The sequence below is a fragment of the Schistocerca nitens genome, chromosome 2 (assembly GCF_023898315.1).
Source record: "Schistocerca nitens isolate TAMUIC-IGC-003100 chromosome 2, iqSchNite1.1, whole genome shotgun sequence".
Taxonomy (NCBI): domain Eukaryota; kingdom Metazoa; phylum Arthropoda; class Insecta; order Orthoptera; family Acrididae; genus Schistocerca; species Schistocerca nitens.
Window position 1 is genome coordinate 858,236,233 of NC_064615.1, and position 25,890 is coordinate 858,262,122.

Sequence of the window (25,890 nt, forward strand, 5' to 3'; positions counted from 1 at the left end):
TCTATCATGATTCTTAAACCAAGTATTAGCTATGATTAAGTTGTGCTCTGTGCAAAATTCTACCAGGCGGCTTCCTCTTTCATTTCTTAGCCCCAATCCATATTCACCTACTACGTTTCCTTCTCTCCCTTTCCCTACACTCGAATTCCAGTCACCCATCACTATTAAATTTTCGTCTCCCTTCACTATCTGAATAATTTCTTTTATTTCATCATACATTTCTTCAATTTCTTCGTCATCTGCAGAGCTAGTTGGCATATAAACTTGTACTACTGTAGTAGGTGTGGGCTTCGTATCTATCTTGGCCACAATAATGCGTTCACTAAGCTGTTTGTAGTAGCTTACCCGCGTTCCTATTTTCCTATTCATTATTAAACCTACTCCTGCGTTACCCCTATTTGACTTTGTGTTTATAACCCTGTAGTCACCTGACCAGAAGTCTTGTTCCTCCTTCCACCGAACTTCACTAATTCCCACTATATCTAACTTTAACCTATCCATTTCCCTTTTCAAATTTTCTAACCTACCTGCCCGATTAAGGGACCTGACATTCCACGCTCCGATCCGTAGAACGCCAGTTTTCTTTCTCCTGATAACGACATCCTCATGAGTAGTCCCCGCCCGGAGATCCGAATGGGGGACTATTTTACCTCCGGAATATTTTACCCAAGAGGACGCCATCATCATTTAATCATACAGTAAAGCTGCATGCCCTCGGGAAAAATTACGGCCGTAGTTTCCCCTTGCTTTCAGCCGTTACAAATAACTTAGGACGTTGGAATGCAGATATGCAGAGTTGAAGAAACTGATACAGAACAACCAGTATATTGTTTGCTCCTACGCATATCCCGCGAAAAGTCCGTGAAGGTAAAGTTAAGGAGATGCGATCCCACTAGGAGACTTACCACCAATCGTTCTTACCGCGGACTATAAGCGACTGGAGCAGTTAAAAAAAGGGGGGGGGGGCGACAGTTGTACAGAAAGTACCCTCCGTCGCACGCCATAATGTTAAGCAATCAACCAGTAAACCCCATGAGAGAGTTAGAGAGAGAGAGAGAGAGAGAGAGAGAGAGAGAGAGAGAGAGAAAGAAAGAGAGAGAGAGAGAGAGATGCAAAACCGACTTGGAATGGTGCAGTAGAAAATTACGCCCAACTGAGATCAATACCCAGTAATTCAATGCCATAGATTTTCCGACTTCTTTCTAAGGCGCATCATTCAAATGTCTATTCCTTTCGAATATAGTCCACTGATCAAATGCTATACGGTGACGAGCATTCGTCCTTACCTTTATCACATAGGCAGTGGAGCGTCAAGAGTAAGACACAAGCGAGAAGAGTGATAGGAAGATCTTCCCACAGAAAATTGATACAGAAAATTCTAAAATTGACACCTACGTCGTAAGCTATATAACTGGACGAACGTTTAGGTTAATTACCTCAACCAGTGATCACTCGCACCGCTTAGAAACACGTCTCTGTAGTATACTTGTATTGATAATTGAAGTTTGGAAATTCAGATCTTAATTATTCTTGTTGCACATATTCTGCATCACTTCGCATGTCGTCTCCTTATGTTGCTTTAATTAATTTCGTCAAAACAATTCGGTCGTGCGTTTAATCGGTTTTGTCTCTAGCACAATTTCATGGACTTGAACGTGTTGCAGCAACTACTGAAACGGACCACGCTTTCTCCGTTTGAATGATGAATCAAAGCACAATACTAGAAATGCCTTTACTCTACAGCACACCACTAAGTACGGTTCAGCTAACACGTGTTCCTCTTTCTTTGTGCACGCAACACATCAGCGGATTGCAACCGGTCCGTATGGCATATCTCACAGGAAAGTGCGGACGCGGTTTCCAAAATATTTGTAGAGATAACTCCCCCGTATTGTCGTTGACTCGTAAGTTTGTTTACGGTTCCAGTATCTCCAAGATGTTTATTTACACAACAACGGGAGTGGAACTTTTAGTCTTTGGTAGCGCATTCTTCCGAAATCACGGAAAACAAGAGACTGCATCGCGTGCCCCAATCAGTTACTACTTTGTTAAAGTCGACCAGAAACACATCAGTACTTTTCGTACACCTTCCCTTCGTGACTTTATGAAGACGTGAGAGGGGCAGGGGAAGGGAACTTCATCTTCTAATGAGAGCGTGGTAACAAATGAAGCGATAAGTGCCTATGTTGTGTTGCCAACGAGAAAAATGTGATACAAGTTCCTGCTCATCTACAATCTGCGGCACGTGAATACGGAGAAAAAAGATTTTGGACGCACAGGAAAATGCTGTTCTTGCCATTTCTCCATTTCCTCTCAATTCTCAGACAGTAGTCCAGCGCAAACAGTAACCACCCTCTAAAGACCACCGGGTGCTTCAGCTGCTGAGAATTTTTCCGGATTGTATGGCCGTGGTCCATGGAACTCTTCAATCCCTGACGTTTCGTCCAGGGCTACGTTAGACATCTTCAGAGATGTTCCTAGTTGTGCTGAGTCTTGGACACTAAACTGCTGTAATTAAACAAGTGCTTTCGTGTTCACAATCCAACAAAACCGTTATTCGTATTTAAAAATATTAAATAACTTTTCATCCCAGTCAAAGGTGTTTTGCTAGTTCTCTAGTTCATATCGACGTTGTGATAATACTGTATGTGACAGAAATAAAACTGAGGTTACGTATCGATTATGGGTCAGTGACTATCGTCATACGTTTAAATTATTATCTAATAAAAAGTAATCAAACATTCTTGGTGGTTGGCCTGTATTTCGTTTGTGTTTTAGTCATTTTTAAACATGGTTGATGAGCGGTAAATATTATTGTCAGTTCTGAAGCTGCTTTGTATACTCCCCTGCTTGAAATACTACCGTTGTTGTGACTATTCGCAAATTTATGGAAACCAGCGTAATCTTAAATATTTGCTGCCTTATACCCTTGAGTCACTCCGAGAGGCTCTTCCGAAAACTGCTTGTGTCGTCTGTCGTTAGAAGGTAGTACAGCGTGCCGCTCTCGGTGCTGAGCGACAAAGGGGGTTGGCGCTGAAGGACGCAGAGTGGGTAATTCCGCTAATCCAAGCCGTGGATCGCGAAATTTCTGTTCTCGGGGGGTGTTTGTAGCTGCAGTGGTTGCGCCGAGTGACGGACTCTCCCGCGGCGAGTGGAAGGCTTATTTGCAGAGGAGCTCTCCGCAGGCAGCCGGCTGCGTTCTGCCGAACACCCGGCGCAGGAATGCAAGTGACGCACGAGCTGCCCAACAGTTGGCAGGAGAACACCCCTGGCGACAGACGCGAGGGTTCCCCAGGGAGGCCTCTGACGCGCTCTTACATTGTATAATGGGCACTCGTATTTTTCAAATTATAGTATCATCTCGAAAAAAAGTTACGTAGCAAATTTCTCTTTGTTTGCAGGTACATGTCTGTAGTTTGGTATACGTGGTGCTTGTGAAGATTACTTTTGCAAACACTACTGGCCATTAAAATTGCTACACCACGAAGATGTGCCACAGACGCGAAATTTAACCGACAGGAAGAGGATGCTGTGATATGCAAATGATTAGATTTTCAGAGCATTCACACAAGGCTGGCACCGGTGGTGACACCTACAACGTGCTGACATGAGAAAAGTTTACAACCGATTCCTCATACACAAACAGCAGTTGACCTCCGTTGCCTGGTGAAACACTGTTGCGATGCATCGTGTAAGGAGGAGAAATGCGTACCACCACGTTTCCGATTTTGATAAAGGTCGGATTGTAGGCTATCGCAATTGCGGTTTATCGTATCGCGACATTGCTGCTCGCGTTGGTCCAGATCCAATGACTGTTAGCAGAATATGGAATCAGTGGGTTCAGGAGGGTAATACGGAACGCCGTGCTGGATCCCAACGGCTTCGTATCACTAGCAGTCGAGATGACAGGCATCTTATCCGCAGCCACGTCTCGATCACTGAGTCAACAGATGGGGACGTTTGCAAGACAACAACCATCTGATCGAACAGTTCGACGGCGTTTGCAGCAGCATGGACTAGCTCGGAGACCATGGCTGAGGTTACCTTTGACGCTGCATCACAGTCAGGAGAGCTTGCGATGGTGTACTCAACGACGAACCTGGGTGCACGAATGGCAAAACGTCATTTCTTCGGATGAATCCAGGTTCTGTTTACAGCATCACGATGGTCTCATTCGTGTTTGGCGACATCGCGGTGAACGCACATTGGAAGCGTGTATTCGTCATCGCGATACTGGCGTATCACCCGGCGTGATGGTATGGGGTGCCATTGGTTACACGTCTCGGTCACCTCCTGTTCGCATTGACGGCACTTTGAACAGTGGACGTTACATTTCAGATGTGTTATGACCCGTGGCTCTACTCTTCATTCGACCCCTGCGACACCCTACATTTCAGCAGGATAATGCACGACCGCATGTTGCAGGTCCTGTAAGGGCCTTTCTGGATACAGAAAATGTTCGACTGCTGTCCTGGCCAGCACATTCTCCAGATCTCTGACCAACTGAAAACGTCTGGTCAATGGTGGCCGAGCAACTGGCTCGTCACAATACGCCAGTCACTACTCGTGATGAACTGTGGTATCGTGTTGACGCTCCATTGTCAGCTGTACCTGTACACGCCATCCAAGCTCTGTTTGACTCAATTCCCAGGCATATCAAGTCCGTTATTACGGCCAGGGGTGGTTGTTCTGGGTTCTGATTTCTCAGGCTCTATGCACCCAAATTGCGTGAAAATGTAATCACATGTCAGTTCTAGTATAATATATTTGTCCAGTCCCGTTTATCATCTTCATTTCTTCTTGGTGTAGCAATTTTAATGGCCAGTAGTGTATTTTGTTGACACCGACCTACATAGGGAGCATCGATCACCACGATAAAATGAGGGAAATCAGAGCTCGTACGGAAAAATATAGGTGTTCATTCTTTCCGCACGCTATATTGGAATAATCGAGAATTGTGAATGTGGTTCGATGAACCCTGTGCCAGGCACTCAAATGTGATTTGCAGAGTATCCATATAGATGCAGATGTAGAATCTGACACCCTATAACTCAAAAGGGAATCCAACAACTGTGTCAATCAAAGCCAAGCCGAATAGCTATTTGCAAAAGGGCTAGAGGAGAACCAACACGTTACTGACTTACTCAATTTTTGAAGTTCCTTCTCTCGAATAAAACATTGAATTTTTCTGAAATTGTAATCATTTATTTGTCTGTATGTGTAAATCTCATCTACTACTTTGAGGCTGAAAAGGACCACAATTTCAGAACAGATTCGTAAGTCTGTGTGTGTGTGTGTGTGTGTGTGTGTGTGTGTGTGTGTGTGTGTGTTTGTGAGTCCGCGGGTCCGGTATATGTGTCGGTTTGCGCATTCATTGGCCAATACGTGAAGCTTTATTTACAGTACGCGAAGCGAGTGTAGACACCGGGTCTGGCAGCATGTTTCACAGACGCCTTTGAGAGGCGCCGGTACTTATTGCCCACCATCGGTCTGCAGCGGCGCCCCGCCTGTGTTGTGGCGCTAATGTGGCTGAGTCCTGGAACAGGGCCCGCTCATTGCTTCTTGCAATAAGCAACAGTCTAGAGGAGATTCAGATAAACGATGGTTCGCGGATGAGGTAATCGGTACGCCTTGCATAAATGCATCGGATTTCCCAGAGTCACAGCAGCACACTCGTAGTTCACAAAAAATGTACCTGCTCCAAAGAGAATGTGCCCAAGTGGAGCGACGTTTGGGTTGGAGGAAGAGAGTATCAATCAAAATAAATGTATACAACGCACAGTAACAACTTTTCTTGTTGTTCATTGTTTCCAGTAAACTTTACATTGAGTAGGTAATGTTGGATCCTCCGTTTTGCAAATGTGTAATAAGCTACATAATACCGAACAAAAGTCAAGACACGTTGATAGGACTTCTCGACCTTGAAAAAGCGTTGGACAGTATCAAATGGTGCAATATGTTCGATATTCTGAGAAAAATAGAGGTAAGTTATAGGGAAAGACGGGTAATATACAATATGTACAAGGACCAAGAGGGAACAATAAGTCTGAAAGATCAAGAACGAAGTGCTCGTATAAAAAGGTGTAAGACAGGGACACAGTCTTTCGCCCCTACTTACTGCTCAATCTATTTATCGAAGAAGCAATGGCGGAATTAAAATAAAGGTTCAAGACTGAGATTAAAAATGAATTTGAAAGGATATCAGTGGTGGCTACCCTCAGTGAAAGTGGAGAAGAATTAACAGGCTGTGTTGAAGTGAATGAACAGTCTAATGAGTACAGAATATGCACTGAGAGCAACTCGAAGAAAGACGATAGTAATGAGAACTAGCAGAAATGAGAATTGCGGGAAACTTAACACCAGAATCGGGGATCACGAAGTAGATGAAGTTAATGAAATGTGATACCTTGGAAAAGAAGTAACCATGATGGACGGAACAACTTAACACCAGAATCGGGGATCACGAAGTAGATGAAGTTAATGAAATGTGATACCTTGGAAAAGAAGTAACCATGATGGACGGAACAAGGAGGAGCACTGGCGAATAGGCCATTCCAGACCAAGATAAGTCTACTAGTTTTAAACGTAGGCCTTAATATGAGGAGGAAATTTATGAGAAGGTACGTTTGGAGCACAGCATTGCACGGAAGTGAAATATTGGCTGTGGGGAAAAACGGAAAAGAAGAGAACCGAAACATGTGAGATTTCATGCTGCAGGAGAATGTTGAAAATTAGGTGGGCTGATACAGTAAGAAATGAGGACGTATTCCGCAGAATCGGTGGGGATAGGAATATATGGAAGACAATGGCAAGAAGAAGGGACAAGATGATAGGACATCTGTTAAGACATCAGCGAATAGCTTCCTTCGTACTGGAGGGAGTTCTAGAGGATAAAAACTGTAGAGGAAAACAGAGATTGTAATATAAATGAAGATAGTAACTGTTCTCGAAAGAACAGATACCATTGATGACCGTGCAGCATCTCTAGAATAAATGATAATTAATTGAAAACATCAGCTGCCGACAGGTGTTGTTGAAATACCTCGATGGGGACAGCTGAAGATATGTGTCCCGATCTGGACTCGAACCCGGGATCTCCTGCTTACATGGCAGACGCTCTATCCATCCTTTTTTTTTTTCATTTTGTTCGAAATAGTTCGTTGCGTTTGGTCCGGGCGGACGTCACAATACATCCCTTCAAGTTCGTCGTTGATGCCTTGACTCAGTTTTTTTATTACAGAGAGCACGCAGCTCTCTGACCGAGTACGCTGAGCTACCGTGCCCGCTGTCCATCTGAACCACCGAGGACACAGATGAAAAGCGCGACTACAGAGACTTATCCCTTGCACGCTTCCCGTGAGACCCACATTTCCAACTGTCCGCAATCTACATATGTAATGTACCTAATAGAAATTTGCCCATCCACTCATTACTCACACACACTAAGGTAACAGTTGGGAATGTGGGTCTCACGGGAAGCGTGCAAGGGATAAGTCCCTGCAGTCGCGGTATTCGTCTGTGCTCTCAGTAGCTCATATGGATAAAGCGTCTGCCATATAAGCAGGAGATCCCGGGTTCGAGTCCCGGTAGGGGCACGTATTTTCAGCTGTCCCCATCGAGGTATATTAACAACACCTATTGGCAGCTAAGGGTTTCAATTAATTATCAGAGACTGGAATATATTCAGCAAATAACTAAGGATATAGATTGCGGTTGCTACTCTGAGATGAAAATGTTGGAACAGGAGAGTAATTTGTGGAGCGGCGCATCAAAACAGTCAGAAGAGTGATGCCAAAAAAAAAAAGAAAAAAATCCATGTAATACTGTGGGAGCGATTTTCCATTCCAGCCAACTTCAGTCGTTGCACACATTTCTCGAACTGTGTCGTGCTCTTGTCCATCTGTGGGTCACATGATATTCAACCCCATGTAGTACGTATCGGAGACAGTACAGGTGATCCTATAGGAGCTGTGACAGCTTCTAACCCAGTATAGAAAGGAGGGTACCGCTGGCTGGGGGACACCGAGTGGTTATTCAGCCGCCTAATTGGGAAGGGTTTTCTTCATCTACACACAAAGACCCTGTGTGTATGAGAGAGTATTTATTGAATATAGGTTACAGTAATGGATGTATTCATATTACGGTTTCACATTTGTGTCGTGTGACTAGAGAAGGGAGGGGGTGAAACCCTTTGTTTGCACGTAGTCTACTCCTCCCTACTAACACCATCAGACGGGCGGATCACGTTCAACAGTGTCTCAAGCCCGTACTTCATGAGACATTGAGGAGAGATTAGTAATTTAATTCAGGACATTGGCGCCCAGTTTGTGGATCAGCAACTTTACGCTACCATCTCTCCTCCCTTGTTGGAAAAACATTGTGGTGAATTTCTTTTTAACCCCTAGGATTTGAAGAAGTGGCTATCCCTGAGTCGAGGCGAGTTTCACGACCTCAACTATGGAGTCGGAAGTCTACTCCTGTGTGCCAGCAGGCCACTAAAGCTACTGCCGGAGCCATTCAATAAGCGACCCGTGTAGGGAGGAAAAGAGTCCCTGACACCTCGAACGCCGATGGGTGTGTTCTATGTGCAGTTGTCAGTGTAGGGGAAATCACAGCTGGTGATATTCCTAGCTATTTTCACACACGCTACGACTTACACCGAGGTGACAATAGTCATGGGATAGCGATATGCACATAGACAGAAGGTGGTAGTATCGCATACACAAGGTATAAATGGGCAGTGTACTGGTGGAACTGTGATTTACGCTCGTGTGTAAAGGTTTCCGATGTGATAATGACCGCACGACGGGAATTAATAGACACTGAAAGCAGAATGGTAGTTGGAGCTAGACGCAAGGTACACTCCGTTTAGGGAAACGTTTGGGAATTCGATATTCCGAGATACACAGTGTCAAGAGTGTGCCGAGAGTATCACACTTCAGGCATTACCTCTCACCACGGACTACGCAGTTGCCGACGGCCTTTACTTAACGACCGAGAGCAGCAGCGTTTTCGTAGAGCTATCAGTGCTAGCACACAAGCAACACTGCGTCAAAAAACGCAGAAATCAAAGCGGGACGTACGACGAACGTGTTCGCTAGGACAGTGCAGAGAAATTGGCGTTAATGGACCATGGCAGCAGACGGTCGACAAGAGTGCCGTTGCTAAATGTACTATATCGCATGCACAGCCTCTCCTGGGCTCGTGACCATATCGGTTGGATCCTAGACGATTGGAAAGCTGTGGCATGGTCAGATGAGCCCCGACTTCATTTTGTTAAACCTGATTGCAGGTTTCGAGTGGAGCTCAGGCCCCACGAAGCCACAGCCCCAAGTAGTCAACAAGGCACTGTGCAAACTGGTGGTGGCTCCGTAATGGTGTGGGCTGTGTTTACATGGGATCGACTGGATCCTCTCGTCCAACTAAGCTGGAAATTGCTATGTTCGGCTACTTGGAGACCAATTGTAGCCATTAATGGATTTCATATTCCCAAACTACGATGGCAGTTTTATGGATGACAATGCGCCATGTTACCAGGTCGCAGCTGTTCATGGTTTGTTTGAAGAACGTACTGGACAGTTCGAGAGAATGATTTGACCCCTCAGATCGCCCGACATTAATCCCATCGAACTTTTATGGGACATAATTTGGAGGTCAGTTCTGCACCGATAACACTTTCGCAATTGTGAACGGCTATAGAGGCAGCATAGCCCAATATTTCTGCAGGGGTCTTCCAGCGGCTTGTTGAGTCCATTCCACATTGAGTTACTCCACTGCGTCAGGCAAAAGAATGTCCGACACAATAATAGGAGGTGTGTCATCACTATTATCACCTCGTTATACATTGGTGTTACGTCGACTGTTGCTCTCGTTTTGGCTTTTTAGAAGCTTCCGAAAATGTCAGTCCAAAAATTTTCGAGACTGTATTAATAAGAAGACATAAAAACGTCAAGATGGTTGTGTTAATGCTTCAGGGGTTCTACACAATCTCCCACCTCTTGAGTGCAAAGCACAGAACATTCATACAACCGCGTAAAACTCTCAAGAAAGTCCTTCTTTGGGCTATTGTTCAACAGCTGCGTCACAATGGCTTGAATGTCGGTCATGCCGTCCAAGCGTTGACCCTTCGTGTCAATTTCTGCACTTTATCGTTTAAAGGTTCGTTTTTGTTGATAACACCAGGTCCCGTCACTTGTAATGACTTTTTTCAGAAAATATTGTTCGCGTCTTGCATTTCAGTGAGGTCAAGCAGGTGTTGGGAATCACGTTGAGTGGGGTTAAACTTTACACAAGCTTTTCTCGTCTTCAAAATACTTTGGAAAATGTCTTGAACATCTTAGATATTGCTCCATCGCGATTTACGACAGAAAACTCTCGACACACTATGGTCGCACTTCCAGTACTTCACGCGGCCTAATCACAGCTGACCGGCCAAAAGCACTTCCATTGTTCACTGTCCACTCTAGCTATCGCCGTTGTTACAGCGCTGATTCCACTTGTGCGCGAGAAATAAAATCAAACTCGGAATGTTTTGTATGAACGTTGTACGTGCACCAACAGTTGCTCGTTTCCATCAGCTCACTGTACTTGATAATAATGGGACTACATGCTTCTTCCGTTATAGTTTCTAACGACCGCGTCCTAATTCCACTTTTTGTCCTCTGTTGTTCTTTCCTAACGTTCCAGTGTTCCTTCTGGTTTTGCTGTGTTTCTTTATCCACCATTCAGATTTCTTTGCACCAGTTTTGTTTTCCCCCTACCTTCCAATTTTAATATTTATTCCCTCACTTTCCGATAGAACTTCTTCTCGAACATTATTCCTTTCCAAGTCTTTACTAATCTCTTGAACCCAGATGTCGTTAATTTCATTTTCCTAAGATACTTAAAGATCTCAGTGAGTCTGTCTTCATCTGTTCTGTTTATAGCTATTACACTACTGGCCATAAAAATTACTACACCACGAGGATGACGGGCTACAGACGCGAAATTTAACCGACAGGAAGAAGATGCTGTGATATGCAAATGATTAGATTTTCAGACGATAACGTGTTGACATCAGGAAACTTTCCAACCGATTTCTCATACACAAACAGCAGTTGACCGACGTTGCCTGGTGAAACGTTGTTGTGATGTCTCGTGTAAGGAGGAGAAATGTGTACCATCACGTTTACGACTTTGATAAAGGTCGGATTGTAGCCTATCGCGATTGCGGTTTGTCGTATCGCGACATTGCTGCTCGCGTTGGTCGAGATCCAATGACTGTTAGCATAATATGGAATCGGTGGGTTCAGGAGGGTAATACGGAACCCCGTGCTGGATCGCAACGGCCTCGTATCACTAGCAGTCGAGATGACAGGCATCTTATCCACTTGGCTGTAATGGATCGTGCAGCCACGTCTCGATCCCTGAGTCAACAGATGGGGACGTTCGCAAGACAACAACCATCTGCACGAACAGTTCGACAACGTTTGCAGCAGGGACTATCAGCTCGGAGACCATGGCTGCGGTTGCCCTTGACGCTGCATCACAGACAGGAGCGCCTGCGATGGTGTACTCAACGACGAACCTGGGTGCACGAATGGCAAAACGTCATTTTTCTGGATGAATCCAGGTTCTGTTTACAGCATCATGATGGTCGCATCTGTGTTTGGCGACATCGCGGTGAACGCACATTGGAAGCGTGTATTCGTCATCGCCATACTGGCGTATCACCCGGCGTGATGGTATGGGGTGCCATTGGTTACACGTCTCGGTCACCTCTTGTTCGCATTGACGGCACTTTGAACAGTGGACGTTACGTTTCAGATGTGTTATGACCCGTGGCTCTACCCTTCAATCGATCCCTGCGAAACCCTACATTTCAGCAGGATAATGCACGACCGCATGTTGCAGGTTCTGTACGGGACTTTCTGGATACAGAAAATGTTCGACTGCTGCTCTAGTCAGCACATTCTCCATATCTCTCACCAATTGAAAACGTCTAGTCAATGGTGGCCGAGCAACTGGCTCGTCACAATACGCCATTCACTACTCTTTATGAACTGTGGTATCGTGTTGAAGCTGCATGGGCAGCTGTACATGTACACATCCAAGCTTTGTTTGACTCAATGCCCAGGCGTATCAAGGCCGTTATTACGGCCAGAGGTACTGATTTCTAAGTGTCCATGCACCCAAATTGCGTGAAAACGTAATCACACGTCAGTTGTAGTATAATATATTTGTCCAATAAATACCCGTTTATCATGTGCATTTCTTCTTGGTGTAGCAATTTTAATGGCCAGTAGTGTATATGTATTTTTCACATCAGAGACTGCATTTTTGAATATAGTCTAGGCTATTTCAGGGTATTCCCAGCCTGGCCTAGTGACCTGGTTGATTTTACAATATTTTTGCTGGCTGACTGCCGCCGCCTCTGCTCCATCGCAGCTGTCTCTCCCCGATAGCGGCTGCAGCGACCCATGCTCCGTTTTCACAGAGCCTTGCTGACACGGGCACTTCCTGAGCTAGCTCCACCCATATCCGAACAAGCTCAGCCGTCGTGCCATGCACCGTCCCTACCGATGCACTGAAGTTTAATTGAAATGTTCACATGTGTGTGAATTCCTAATGGCCAATCTGCTGAGGTCATCAGTCCCTAGAATTACACGCTACTTAAACTAACTTATGCTAAGAATAACACACACACACACCCATGACGGAGGGAGGACTCGAACCTCCGGCGGGAGGGGCCGCGCATTCCGTGTCATGGCGCCTCACACCGCGCGGCCACTCCGCGCGGCAAGATTAGTCAGTCACTGCTCACGCCGGTCCAGCGCTGGCTCCCAGATGAAGTTGCCGCTTCAGTTCTGCACGCCAGACTGCAACTCGCTCGGACAGTACTTCTCACACTGCTGTGGGACTGTCTTCGGCGATTGGAAGATAAGCGCAACGCCGGGCTCGCCAGAAGCATGTGAGCTGTGCTGGCGTGAACTGCTGGGTGGGGCAGGAGTGCAAAGTGAGAATACACTTCAAAGCGCAAAAAGGTGATGAAAACACCAATGTGCATCATACATTCCCAGCTCTACTCAATAAAAAGTGTTTCTGTTTAAGTGAGGACAAAAACTTCCACCCAGATTGAACATCTAAACTGACAGTGTTTTAGGAATAATGCAAAAAGAAGAAACCAGTTCTGGACTCTGTCATCCAGCCCTAACATTTTATAAGGTAGGATCAACATTATTTACTATCATGTTGTAAGGATCCACTTATTATAAAATTGGTTCAAATGGCTCTGAGCACTATGGGACTTAACTGCTGAGGTCATCAGTCTCCCTAACTAACTTAAGGACATTACGCACATCCATGCCCGCGGCAGGATTCGAACCTGCGACCGTAGCGGTCGCGCGGTTCCAAAATAAAGCGCCTAGAACCGCTCGGTCACACCGGCCGGCGATCCACTTATCAAAATGGTTCAAATGGCTCTAAGCGCTATGGGACTTAACTTCTGAGGTCATCAGTCCCCTAGAACTTAGAACTAATTAAACATAACTAACCTAAGGACATCACACACATCCATGCCCGAGGTAGGATTCGAACCTGCGACCGTAGCGGTCGCGCAGTTCCAGATTGCAGCGCCTAGAACCGCTCGGCCACTACGGTCGGCGATCCACTTATCACCGACGCGTTATTACATTTCACGTAACATTCTAGTGAAGGGATTTGTTGAATAATGTAAGTGGCAAATGAGCAATCCAGTACAGAGACGAGGTCGAAGAGGGGAAACTTCCTTGTTTTAACGGTATGCAGTATTTTACAGAGTGGTGGGAAACTTGTGAACCAACGCTGTCAGCTTATAGTATGGGACTAAGTACCTGGCCATTGGCGGCGTATAACCGACGGCCCGGTCGAGGAACCCGTCAAGGATGCTACTGACGCCAAAGAGAAAATTATTGACGGCTGCGGCGGAAATGAATATAAAACACAAAAAAAATAAAGAGATAGTTCTGTTATGTCATTATTCCTGTAATGACTGAACAGCGCCGAGATTTTCTTTAGTTGAATTTTGATTGTGATTAAGTAGTCAGGGATTTGACGGCGCATTTGTATGGCTTACGTGGAAATATAAACGTGCGATTATTACTTGCTTGTGTACGTAATTTAGTAGTTTAAACAGTACTGGATGAACTCAGTAATTTCTTACCGTAGGATCTTTCAGTCAGGTTCTGGTGAATTTCCTTATGATAACTGAATTAGTGATTATTTTACGATTTATATTATACTTATTTGGGAAGGTGAATTATTCCTTGACTTTTGTGAATTTTCCTCGTATGTGATTGAAATGGTAAGGTATTACATTCGACTGCTTCTGATTAGTCAATCAGGATTACATTTTTGTAGTTTAGCCCCTGGTTTTGTGGGTTCCCCTGAGGCGGTATTTACAACTAGAGGCCCCTTGGTTGCATATGGGTCGGACTGTGGACAGAACAGCTACTCCCAAAACAAATACAAGACCACAACATCTAATACATGGTTGTTTACAAGTACTTTCTCAGCGATTTCAGATGGCGACTGGGTGAAAACTACAGGCATATCTGCAGGCACAAACTAATGCTATGTGGCTACACGGAGAGGATGATTTGTTTACATGCTCTGACACGCATGCGTCCTAATGCAGCTACGCCACGGTGCGTATTACAGTTCGAAACCTGGAGAGAGACTGCATCAACTGTCACATATCTGGATATATTGTGGTTTTCGAGCTGTCGTCACTCTTGTAGCACTTTTGAGATTTTATCGTAGCGTAAACAGTAAGTTACGAATTTATTTAACAATTCCATCCTCAACTGCAGAATGTTGATTTTGGTATCTGGTTTAAGTGGAAATTCTGAGAAAAAGAAACACACTACACTTAATTTTCTAAACATCTGCAAATGGCACAAATTAGCAATCCGGTTTTTTAATTTGTAGCAATGGGTGCACGAGTTGTACCGCCTTTATAATCTATGTCCATAAGTGTTAAGATATATACCAGTCTAAGTTTGAAGGACTGTTCTATATTTTAGTTGTTACATCACTATTTGCAGGCATTGCAGTTTAGCTTTTTCACTCCTTTCCCGACCCTGCACACCTTGCATGAACCCACATTTTGCGATTCATTCATCTGATCATTTTCTCTATTTAATCCTTCTCTAACAACTCGGTCTTTATTTCTCTGTTTGACGAATGAGTTTCTGTGGTGCCTTTCCAGTAGAGTCTCGAAAACATTTCCTTTTGAGAGGGGGAGCTGTAGTTCAAGATTTCTTCTATTTTGATTCGGTGAGCTTTCTCTTTTTTTGGCGTGGACTGGTCTTCAGCTGAAAGGCTCTTTGTCTAGGCCTTGGAAGCTTTGTTTTTGTTTGGTGCTTTCATAATTTCCTTCGGATTTCGCGATATCCCTTGGATTATACGTCTTCAGCCCAGGTTTTGCCAGCAATGGCTTCTACTGCATTGTAATAAGGAGACAATCAGTTTTCTGCCGCAATGCCGAACGCGAGTTTTCTTTTGTCTGACATGTTGAAACTGAACATCAGCTCTTTGAAAGAGGAACATGCACTTCGAAATTCTTTTCGGCTCATTAAAATATATTTTAGTTCGAATACAATTTTTTTATCTCAATTTGCTTTGTAGTTTTTATTTTCAGTATGTCTGTTAATTGTTCGCTTAGGCACATTTTATGTGTGTTCACATTCATTTAACCCATAATACCACATTAAGATATACTGTTACAGCTAAATACAATTTATCTGTGCTCCACTTTCAACAAAGACTTCCTATAGCATACTGTAATACAAAATAATTACCGTATTTAAGTAACTGTTTAGAATAAAGAACACATTAGACGTTTCACTACATCGTTTATAAGCATTGTGTTCTATTAATTATGATAAAAACATTTCTTAAAGCTCACTACACGAGTAAGTTTCTCAAATTGTGCCGGTAAAATATCGTAAAGCTATAGCGGTACATTGTAGGCAACGTCGCCATTTTCTCTTTGTCAGTTTTTCTACAAATGAACCACGACGAATACAGGTTTATGACCGTCTGAAAACTAAGATTATTTCATGAGTTTTCTCGCATAAATAAAACATTTTGTTGCCATTTAACTTATAACAGCAATTCCCTTCGCCATTTACACACATAGTTTGATAGCAGCTACCTCAAAATCAATTATGTCTTCCGACGATTTGTTCTTCAACACACAGACTTTATAGCTGAAAATATGTCTCCAAGAAACACAAGTTGAAGCTGACCTCCCTAAAACACAGTTTGCGCAAGAGGAACGAATTCTATTGCATTCATACAATTTAGGAGCCTGTACGCTATTTCCAACTCTATGTGCTGCGTAAGAGTGCAACGATACAATTCAGGGGACAATTCAAGCGTGTTATAAGTTGCATTCTTACACATCTGTCGCGCCGCGTTGATTGAGCCACTTGTTGAAACAGTGAGCTATATTATAAGAATTAACTTTGAAAATACCGTAATTTGTATTATACGCTGACCGTGAACATATCATTGAGATATTTAGAAACGAAGTGATTATCTCAATAGGAGTAACTTGATAAATTTCAGGAGAAAGCGATGGGTAGATTTGGATAGTGTGACTGTGAAAGTGATTACGATTTATGTAGGAGTTAGCACGTGAACAGTGGAGCCCGTTAAGGACTACTTCCAGAATAAGGTTGACATTATTTTAACTGGTATAGTAGCAAGCATCCATTCCCTCTATGTCGAACTTTTGTATTGAATCATTTCAGCATTTCGACAAATGGCAGAGTCATAGAGGAATGAGGAGCGACCGTTGATGCTTGAGGTAGGTAGTTAAGTCCACGGTCGTTAGCCAAACTTCCTTTTGTCTGCCTTCCTGTATATTCTTCCCGCCGAGCCGCTTACACACGAAGGACCATTCGCAACGGCGGAATGAGTATGAATTCCCACTTTACCTGCGTTCCACAGATACTGAATAGAGAAATCTATATTAACGTCACCTGAACAACAAGGCAATCGACTCAACATATATTAGCCTACTGAAGAATACACACATCAGATGTTTAGAACTGAGCCAATGATACAGCAGTTAGACACTTTTTAGTTTAAGAGTAAGGTGGTTCAAATCACCACCCCGACATTCAGATTTAGGTTTTACGTAGTTCAGGAGAACGGCTCTTCAAATCTCCACCGACATCAAGATTTAGGTTTTACGTAGTTTCTCTTAATCTCTTAAGTAAAATACGTGGTTGTTTCCTTTGAAAAGGATATATCCCATTTCCTTCCCCATCTCTCTTTAAATCTAGCTGCTGATCCGTTACTAGCGACATAGTCTTCGACGGAACATTAAACCTTAATTCCCCGTCTTTGCTTCAATGCTGCAGCTTGCGTCAGAGTTCATTGAGATAGTGGAAAATTCAGGATTGATCGAGAAATTACTAACGAGATTCCATATCACCAAAACTATTTTCAGCGGCCCTAGAGGTCGTTTCCAGATCAGTAAACGAGGGAAATGAAGAAGGAATGTGTGCTACTGGAATATATCTGAACCATCTTCATTTGACGGATGGCACTGTACAGTTTGCTTCTAGTTCACTTAAGCTCCTACAAACAAATGGAAGAACGTTAAGAACCACACTTTCAAAGCGACTAGAATAGTTGGTAACTGACATTCATCATTTGGATTCCAGAAGGGGCGTCTCCACTGAACATGCACTTCAGAACTTCACCGACAACGTACAAAAATATTTCTCATAAAGGGATTTTTATGACCTACTTATTTGACCTAGCAAATCATAACATTTTTTCAAGAGCTTAAATCTTTTGGATTTTGCATCGTAATGAATAAGTGGTTCATTCATATTTACTTGATAGTAATCAAAGGAAGGAAAATGTCACGTAAGTCATGCAGCACTCACGATGAATTTTCTTTTGAGAGAGGGACATATTAACACTGATGTACCACGAGGTTCAGTTCTAGGACCATCCTTGTTTGTTCCATGTATAAATGACCTCCAATCTTACTCTGATAAAACGTGATGCAAGTGTTACAATCAAAAACAACAGAGTTGCCGCAACAGAGCGATCAATAAATGAAATATTAAAAAGTGTCATTAATTTGTTCTTGCTAGATGGTTTGTTACCTAACCTAGATAAGAAAAGTTCATTTAGCTCCGTAGAAGATAAAATATGTTCATCATGATTATCAACAGGACACGCGGGAAACTAAATATGAAGCACTGATTCTTAAACATTTCCTGGGACTGCATACTGATCATAGCATGAATTGGAAACAATACTGTCGGCCGCTGTGACCGAGCGGTTCTAGATGCTTCAGTCCGGAACCGCGCTGCTGCTACGGTTGCAGATTCGAATCCTGCCTCGGGCATGGATGTGAGTGATGACCTTAGGTTAGTTAGGTTTAAGTAATTCTAAGTCTAGGGAACTGATGACCTCAGATGTTATGTCCCATGGTGCTTAGAGCCATTTGAACCATTTTTGAAACAAATTTCGTCTGTGTGTAATTGTTAATTTGGTGATGAAAGCATTACAAAATAAGCCTATTTTGCAGTCGAATAACTGTGCCTGCTGGAGATGATGATGTAAAACAGTCAGCTAACATCAGCGTGAACAACAGATTTCTGAAAACGATGAAACGTTATATGTGCATCGCTTTTCGCTTATGTCATTTTTAAGGAAGCTAGGAGCCCGTGCTTTCCAATACAATGTTACATGATTATTTTTATAATCATACTTGTGAGGCGGGCCTTCTTCCCAAACTTAGATCCGTAGATGTGTTTACATCAACCACAATGCATATAACTACGAAATAAATATTAACGCCATGTGTTGTTGTGATAAATTTTTCTTTCACGTTATCTTCCTCTCTGCCCCCCCCCCTTTCTCTCTAACATGTGTGTGTTTGTGTTTGTGCGTGTGTGTGTGTGTGTGCCACCATGTGTCTGCATTCAGTAACTTTCCTCTAGCAACAATTTTACCATAAAAATTTCATCTGGTCCCTGCGTACGTGTTTTTGCAGAGGTGGGGGTCAATGTCTGTAGCGGTACAATTTCGGCCAGTTATTAAACAATTACTCAGGCTAGTTGCCAGAAAAAACTGACGGATGCATTAAACTTGTTTGTTTTTGCCTTCGATATTGCCTTCAGATTTAATATCCGCAGTGTATATCAAGTACCAGAAGTTTACATATCCGTATAGACAGTGACTGTACGACTTTTTCCAGACTATCGAGCTTAGCCTTCAGTAGTCTCGCAAATAAACTTGAAAGCGTCAGATAGGAGAATGACACCACCACCAACATTATTAACGCTGTTACAGCCGTGTACATACCAGAACGCCAGTTATGGTCTTAGTAGTTGGACGTTGGTTGAAAACCACTTATACCCACGTCTGATGTACAACACGGCTTATCTCAAGAGAAAGATATCGAAAGTTGTACCTAAAAATGTAGAAAACCAAAACTATAGAATTGTGCTGTGTGTAACGTCGTAGTCGTTATAGAGACAAGAGACGGAAGGAGCAGTATAGAGAAATGAACGTTGAAATACATTTTTCCTATCTAAGGAATGCCGCAAATATCAAGACTTATCTACATCTACATCATTATTCTGCAGTTTACATCTCAGTGTTGCAGAGAGTTTATGCAACCACTTACAGACTATTTCTTGGCTGTTGCACTCTCGTATATCACGTGGGACAAGGAACGTCTAAATCTTTCTGTGCGAGTGCTGAATTTCTCTTATTTTATTGTAACGACCATTTCTCCCTGTGTAAGTGGAAGTCAGCAAAATATTTTCGCATTCGGAGGAGAAACTTGGAGATTGAAATTTCTCGAAGATTTCTCATAGCAAAGAAAAAAAAAACATTTTTTCTTCGATTTCTTCTCAATCCATATTCTCTACCCATTAGACTGTTCATTCCATTCAACAGTAGTTCTTCTTTGCTTTCACTGAAGATAGTAATCCACGAGCAAATCTTATCACTGATATCCTTTCACGTTGAATTTTAATTCCACTCTTCAATCTTTCTTTTATTTCCATCATTGCTTCTTCAATGTATAGATTCAAAAGTAGGCTCGTGTCTTATAACATTTTTTAATACGAGCACTTCGTTCTTGGTCTCCCACTCATGTTGTTCCCTCTTGGTTCTTGTTCATATTATATAGTACCCGTCTTGCCCTATAGCTTACAGCTAATTTTCTTAAAATTTCAATCATCTTGTAACATTTGACAGTGTCGAACGCTTTTTCCAGGTCGACAAAACCTATGAACGTGTCTTGATATTTCTTCAGTCTTGCTTTCATTATCAACGATATCCTAAGGCCAAACTGATCATCAACTAACATATCTTTAACTTTATTTTTTAATTCTTCTGTATATTATTCTTATCAACAACTAGATACATGTGGTGTTAAGCTGATTGAGCGATAATTCTCTCACTTGTCGGCTCTTGCTGTCTTCCGAATTGTATGAATGATGTTTTTCGAAAGTCTGATGGTATACCCCCAGCCTCATACATTGTACACACCAAAGTAAATAGTCGTTTTGTTACCACTTCTCGCAATGATTGCGATGGAACGTTATCAATCCCTACTGACTTACTTGATCTTATGTCCACCAAATCTCTTTTAAATTCTAATACCGGATCCCGTATCTCTTCCCTATTGACTCATGTTCTTTCTTCTACTACGTCATCGGACAATTCCAACCCCCACCCCTTCCCATAGAGGCCTCCACCTATCAGCTCTCTGCTCTGCATTTAACAGTGGGAATCCCATTACATTCTTAATGGTACCTTTCTTGCTTTTAATTTCAAAAATGGTTCAAATGGTTCTGAGCACTATGGGACTTAACTTCTGAGGTCATCAGCCACCTAGAACTTAGAACTACTTAAATCTAACTAACCTAAGGACATCACACACATCCATGCCCGAGGCTGGATTCGAACCTGCTTTTAATTTCACCGAAGCTTCTTTTGACCTATCTGTATTCTGAGTCCGTCCTTCCGACAATCTGTTCTCTTTCGATTTCTTCACTTTTTCATGCAGCCATTTCGCCTTAACTTGCCTGCACTTCCTACTTATTTCATTTCTAAGTGGCTTGAGTTCTGTATTCCTGGATTTTCCTGAATATTATTGTACTTTCTTCTTCCGTCGATCAGCTGAAGTACGATCATTTCTTCTGTTTACCACGGTTTCCCCGCAGTTACCTTCCTTGTGGTGGAGGTGGCTTACAAAACACTCGTTCGACCTATACTTGAGTATTGCTCATCAGTGTGGGATCCGTACCAGATCGGGTTGACGGAGGAGATAGAGAAGATCCAAAGAAGAGCGGCGCGTTTCGTCACAGGGTTATTTGGTAACCGTGATAGCGTTACGGAGATGTTTAATAAACTCAAGTGGCAGACTCTGCAAGAGAGGCGCTCTGCATCGCGGTGTAGCTTGCTCGCCAGGTTTCGAGAGGGTGCGTTTTTGGATGAGGTATCGAGTATATTGCTTCCCCCTACTTACACCTCCCGAGGAGATCACGAATGTAAAATTAGAGAGATTAGAGCGCGCACGGAGGGTTTCAAACAGTCGTTCTTCCCGCGAACCATACGCGACTGGAACAGGAAAGGGAGGTAATGACAGTGGCACGTAAAGTGCCCTCCGCCACACACCGTTGGGTGGCTTGCGGAGTATGAATGTAGATGTAGATGTAGATGTACCTATATTTTTCACTCCAGTATCTGTTATTCCGGCGTATCGACAAGCGCCGGTGCGAAGGTCGCCCACCGCTTGCGACACCGTTGTAAATTCAAAGTTAAGTATTGTAATAAAAACTATTAAAGTGATTTGCTTGAATAGTTGCACAGCTATTCGAGGAAGCAGCATCCTTTAGACACCCTATAAGCGACGAGCAGGCAGCGCACCACATCTGTGACTGCCCTTTTTGGAGATGTTCATTCCTCTTCAACTGATCTGCCTATTGAGCTATTCATTATCGCAGTATCTATAGCCTCAGAGAACTTCAAATGTATCTCTTCATTCCGTAGTATTGTCGTATCCCACTTCTTTGCACATTGTTTCTTCCTGATTAGTCTCTTAAACTTCAGCCTACTCTTCATCATTATTAAATTGTGATCTGAATCTATATCTCCTCCTGGTTATGGCTTACAATCCAGTATTTGATTTCAGAATCTCTTCCTGACCGTGATGTAATCTAACTACAATTTTCCCGCATATCCTGAACTTTTCTAAGTATACTTCCCCCTCTTGTGATTCTTGAACAGAGCATTCGCTGCTACTAGCGGAAATTTATTGCAGAACTGATTGTCTTTCTTCTCTCTCGTTTCTACTACCAAGCCCATAGTCCCCCATGAGCCTTTCTTCTTTTCCTTCCCCTGCAACCACAACTCAATCGCCTATGACTATAAGGTTTTCATCTCCTTTTACGTACTGAATTAACTGTTCAGTATCCTCATATTCTTCATCTACCTCTTCACCTTCTGCTTGCGACGTTGTTATGTGTACCTGAACTATTGTTGTCGGTGTTGGACTGCTGTCGATTTTGATGAGAAAAACCCTATCACTCAACTGTTCACAGTAACTCACTCTCTCTCCTACCTCCCTATACATAACAAATCCTTCTCTCATTATGCCATTTTCTGCTGCTGCTGATATTACCTTACACTCATCTGACCAGAAATCTTTGTCTTCTTTCCTTTACACTTAACTGACGCCCACTCAATCTAGATTGAGCTTTAGCATTTCCCTTTCCAAGTTTTTGATCTTCCTTACAATGTTCAAACTTCTGACACTCTACGCTTCGACCCGTAGAACGTTACCGTTTCACTGGTTATTCAGTCTTTTTCTCATGGTTACCTCCCCTCTGGTAGCCCTCTCCCACAGATCCGAATAGGGGACAAGTCCTGAATCTGTTGCCAATCCAAAGATGATCACGACACTTTTTCAGTTACAGGCCACATGTCCCGTGGATACACATTACGTAACTTTAATGCAATGTTTTCCATTGCCTTCTGCATCTTCATGGCGTTGATCATTGCTGATTCTTCCGCCATTTAAGAGCAGTTTCCCTCCCCAAGTGGACAGAGACTGCCCTGAAACTCTGTCCCCTCCTCCGCCCTCTTTGACAAGCCCATTGTCAGAATGAGGGTGACTCTTTACGCCGGAAGTCTTCGGCTGCTATTGCTGTTGATTTTTATAGATGATAATTTTTATTCTAAATTTAAAAAAATCGCGAGTTTCGAACTCGGACCGAGGAAGTTTTGATTACTAGAGAAAGACGCTACCCTTTTGTTCTTCCGTCTTTTCTATCCTCCCTCATTTTCCTGGTTGTAAAGGAACTTAGACAAAAGAGGATCTGTTTGTCACCGCCACTCTGGTCCTCAAAAAATAATATCTGTGTCACTTCAGGCGTTGACCCCTAACCACGCTTATCTCAGCAGTTCTATCTAACAGCTTTGACTACGTATATTAGGTGGTTATAAATTCATTCCATTCGAATCTGAAGTCCATATCAGTGTGAGATGTGACCTCACAAGCACGAATATGCTATTGTCTTCATTGTGGCATGGAAGGTAGCTAACAGCCTACCAATGTCATCTTCAGGAGTTTATTGCTGTACCTGAAACACATTCTGTGTCAGTTCATAAGTAGTTTAATTTTCCTGCCACATTCCAAACATGCTCTTTGGGCGATAAATCCTGGAGACTGGGCAGGCTACCAGAGGAGTCGTTCAATCCTCAAGTGCATGTGTGATGAGAAGTACAGTGCGGTATCTTGTATTATCCTACTGGAATGTGCCGTTTGGTTCCCTGGTCGTGAAGGCTATAACATTCCAGTATTATCGTATAGGCTATAACATCAGCATTTACCATTTGTGCTCCACACGCGGCACCGTTTAAGAGTTACCAAATCAGCTGTTGTCATAATTAATTTCACACCACGCCATTTTTTGGAAGTTGGAGAGGCTGTTTCCTGTGGTCTTCTACCAGATCGCCTACGAGCACGTTGGCATCAACCTGACCGCCATAGACCGTAGCGAGACCCATCGCCGAACGGAATCCCACTCAGTGTCCCAGTTGACTGTGGACCTACACTATACAAGCCTCTCTTATCTGTGGTACTGTAGCTAGAGATCTCAACCCAGTTTCCAATGGTTCAGGCTGATACACTCTGCTTGTAATCTGTGCCCGAAATTCAGTTGTCGTCATTCGTCTATTAATTAGAGACAGTAGAACAGTCTTACGGTCTTCTCGTGGAGTAATCCTTCTGCATGAATCAGTGCCTATTCTTCCCTCCTCACCGTTGTCCTGTGTTCGTCTCGTCACCGTCCGTCTACAGTCATTGCACTGTAGGTGTGATGCTCCTGTACCACTCATGACAATGACACGAACTCTCTCAAAGTCGGACAGGTGGTGATAAGTTGCACGTGCATGTCCTATAGACATGCTTCGTTGCTCCGCCTGAGAAGTTCCAGTAACGTTACACACTCCCAATGGTCGTCATGAGCACACGCACCATTCTTCATCTGTAAAATGGCATTTTAACACATAAGCTTACATGAGGATGAAATTTTAATCGACAAGTTCCACATTTATGGAATTGTACTACGTTTGGTAGCGTTTGGTCAATATGTTGATGGTGTAGCACTTTCCATTTCGGTTGGTGTACGTCAATAGGCAGCGCCGAAGCCTCGCCAGACGAGTGACACGAGTGTGGGTGTGCCTGTGCAGGTGGTCCCGGATCCTCGGGCGGCGGCAGCGTCTCTGCTGCAGAGTCCCGCCGGCTGTCGTTCCCGGAGGAGGAGCACGACGAGGAGGCGCGCCGATCCAGGAGCCTCGACGCCGACGCCATCACCAGCCAGCTCTCCGGGAAGGTCAGTGTCGTGGGCGCTGAGCCAGAGCAGATGGCCCGTACGGTTCTAACATAACAGCTGGAACGGCTGTCTCATACAGTTATAACATAACAGGCAGAAAAGCTGATCCATACAGTTCTAGCGTACAAATCTGGAAAATCTGGACCATACAGTTCTAACATGACAAACGGAGCATCCGGCCAATACGGTTCTAACATTATAGCCAGAACAGCGGGGCCATACATCTGTTCCATAAAGCCAGACCAGCTGGGTCACATGGAAAGTTTTCCGTCTGGTTATGTATCGTTACCTTTGTATCTCTCTTTCCTTCTATCTTTCCTTCTATCTATGCTAGAGTGTGCCGGACGTGTGTGTGTCCAATGCGCCTCAATTACACGTGCTTACCCGCTTGGCTCAATGCTCGGAAGGATTGAATTTAAGGGGGCCGGCCCGACGCCTAGTTATGTTAAAAGTGCGCTACGGATAACACGGAGGAGGGCTCAAGGAACCAAGTGGGCAACTAAGTACATACCACGCTCTAACATGATCTATAAGGACTCCACTTTGTTGATAACATTGCTCTCTACACAGGACCCGGTTTTGTAATGACCACTAAATCCATGACATCGAGTTTATAAGACATTTATTATCTACATTTCCAGAAACTTTACAAACTTAATAAATGCAGGAAACAAAGCCAAGTCAAATAACTTCTAGTTTTGTCTCGCACTGAAGGTGCTTAAACTAACAGGCATCTCGTTGCTATTTAAGCACTGGCAAAGAGGATGGAACTACGTTGCTGCCCTTGTGCTCCGTCCGCTGGGGCAGTGATAGAAATTCGCCCACAAGATTACTACTTGAACCGAATAACAAAAATTCTTTTGGCGGGAAAACGGGGGACAAAGCAGACACAAACGTCTCTCATATACACAAAAGAAAGCAAATTCTTAAAAAAAAAATAAAACCTCCTGTGAAATATGGCACATGCAAATAAACACTTAACAAC

The 25,890-nt window shown here is 43.5% G+C and overlaps 1 protein-coding gene across 1 annotated transcript in view; it reads left to right on the forward strand.

The window, feature by feature from the left end:
• Positions 1–25,890, forward strand: part of LOC126235393 (uncharacterized) — a 491,959-nt gene that overhangs the window by 110,853 nt on the left and 355,216 nt on the right. The window contains exon 2 of the mRNA XM_049944114.1: positions 24,763–24,905. Within this exon, the coding sequence (XP_049800071.1) occupies positions 24,763–24,905 (143 nt within the window). The remainder of the gene's footprint in view (positions 1–24,762; positions 24,906–25,890) is intronic.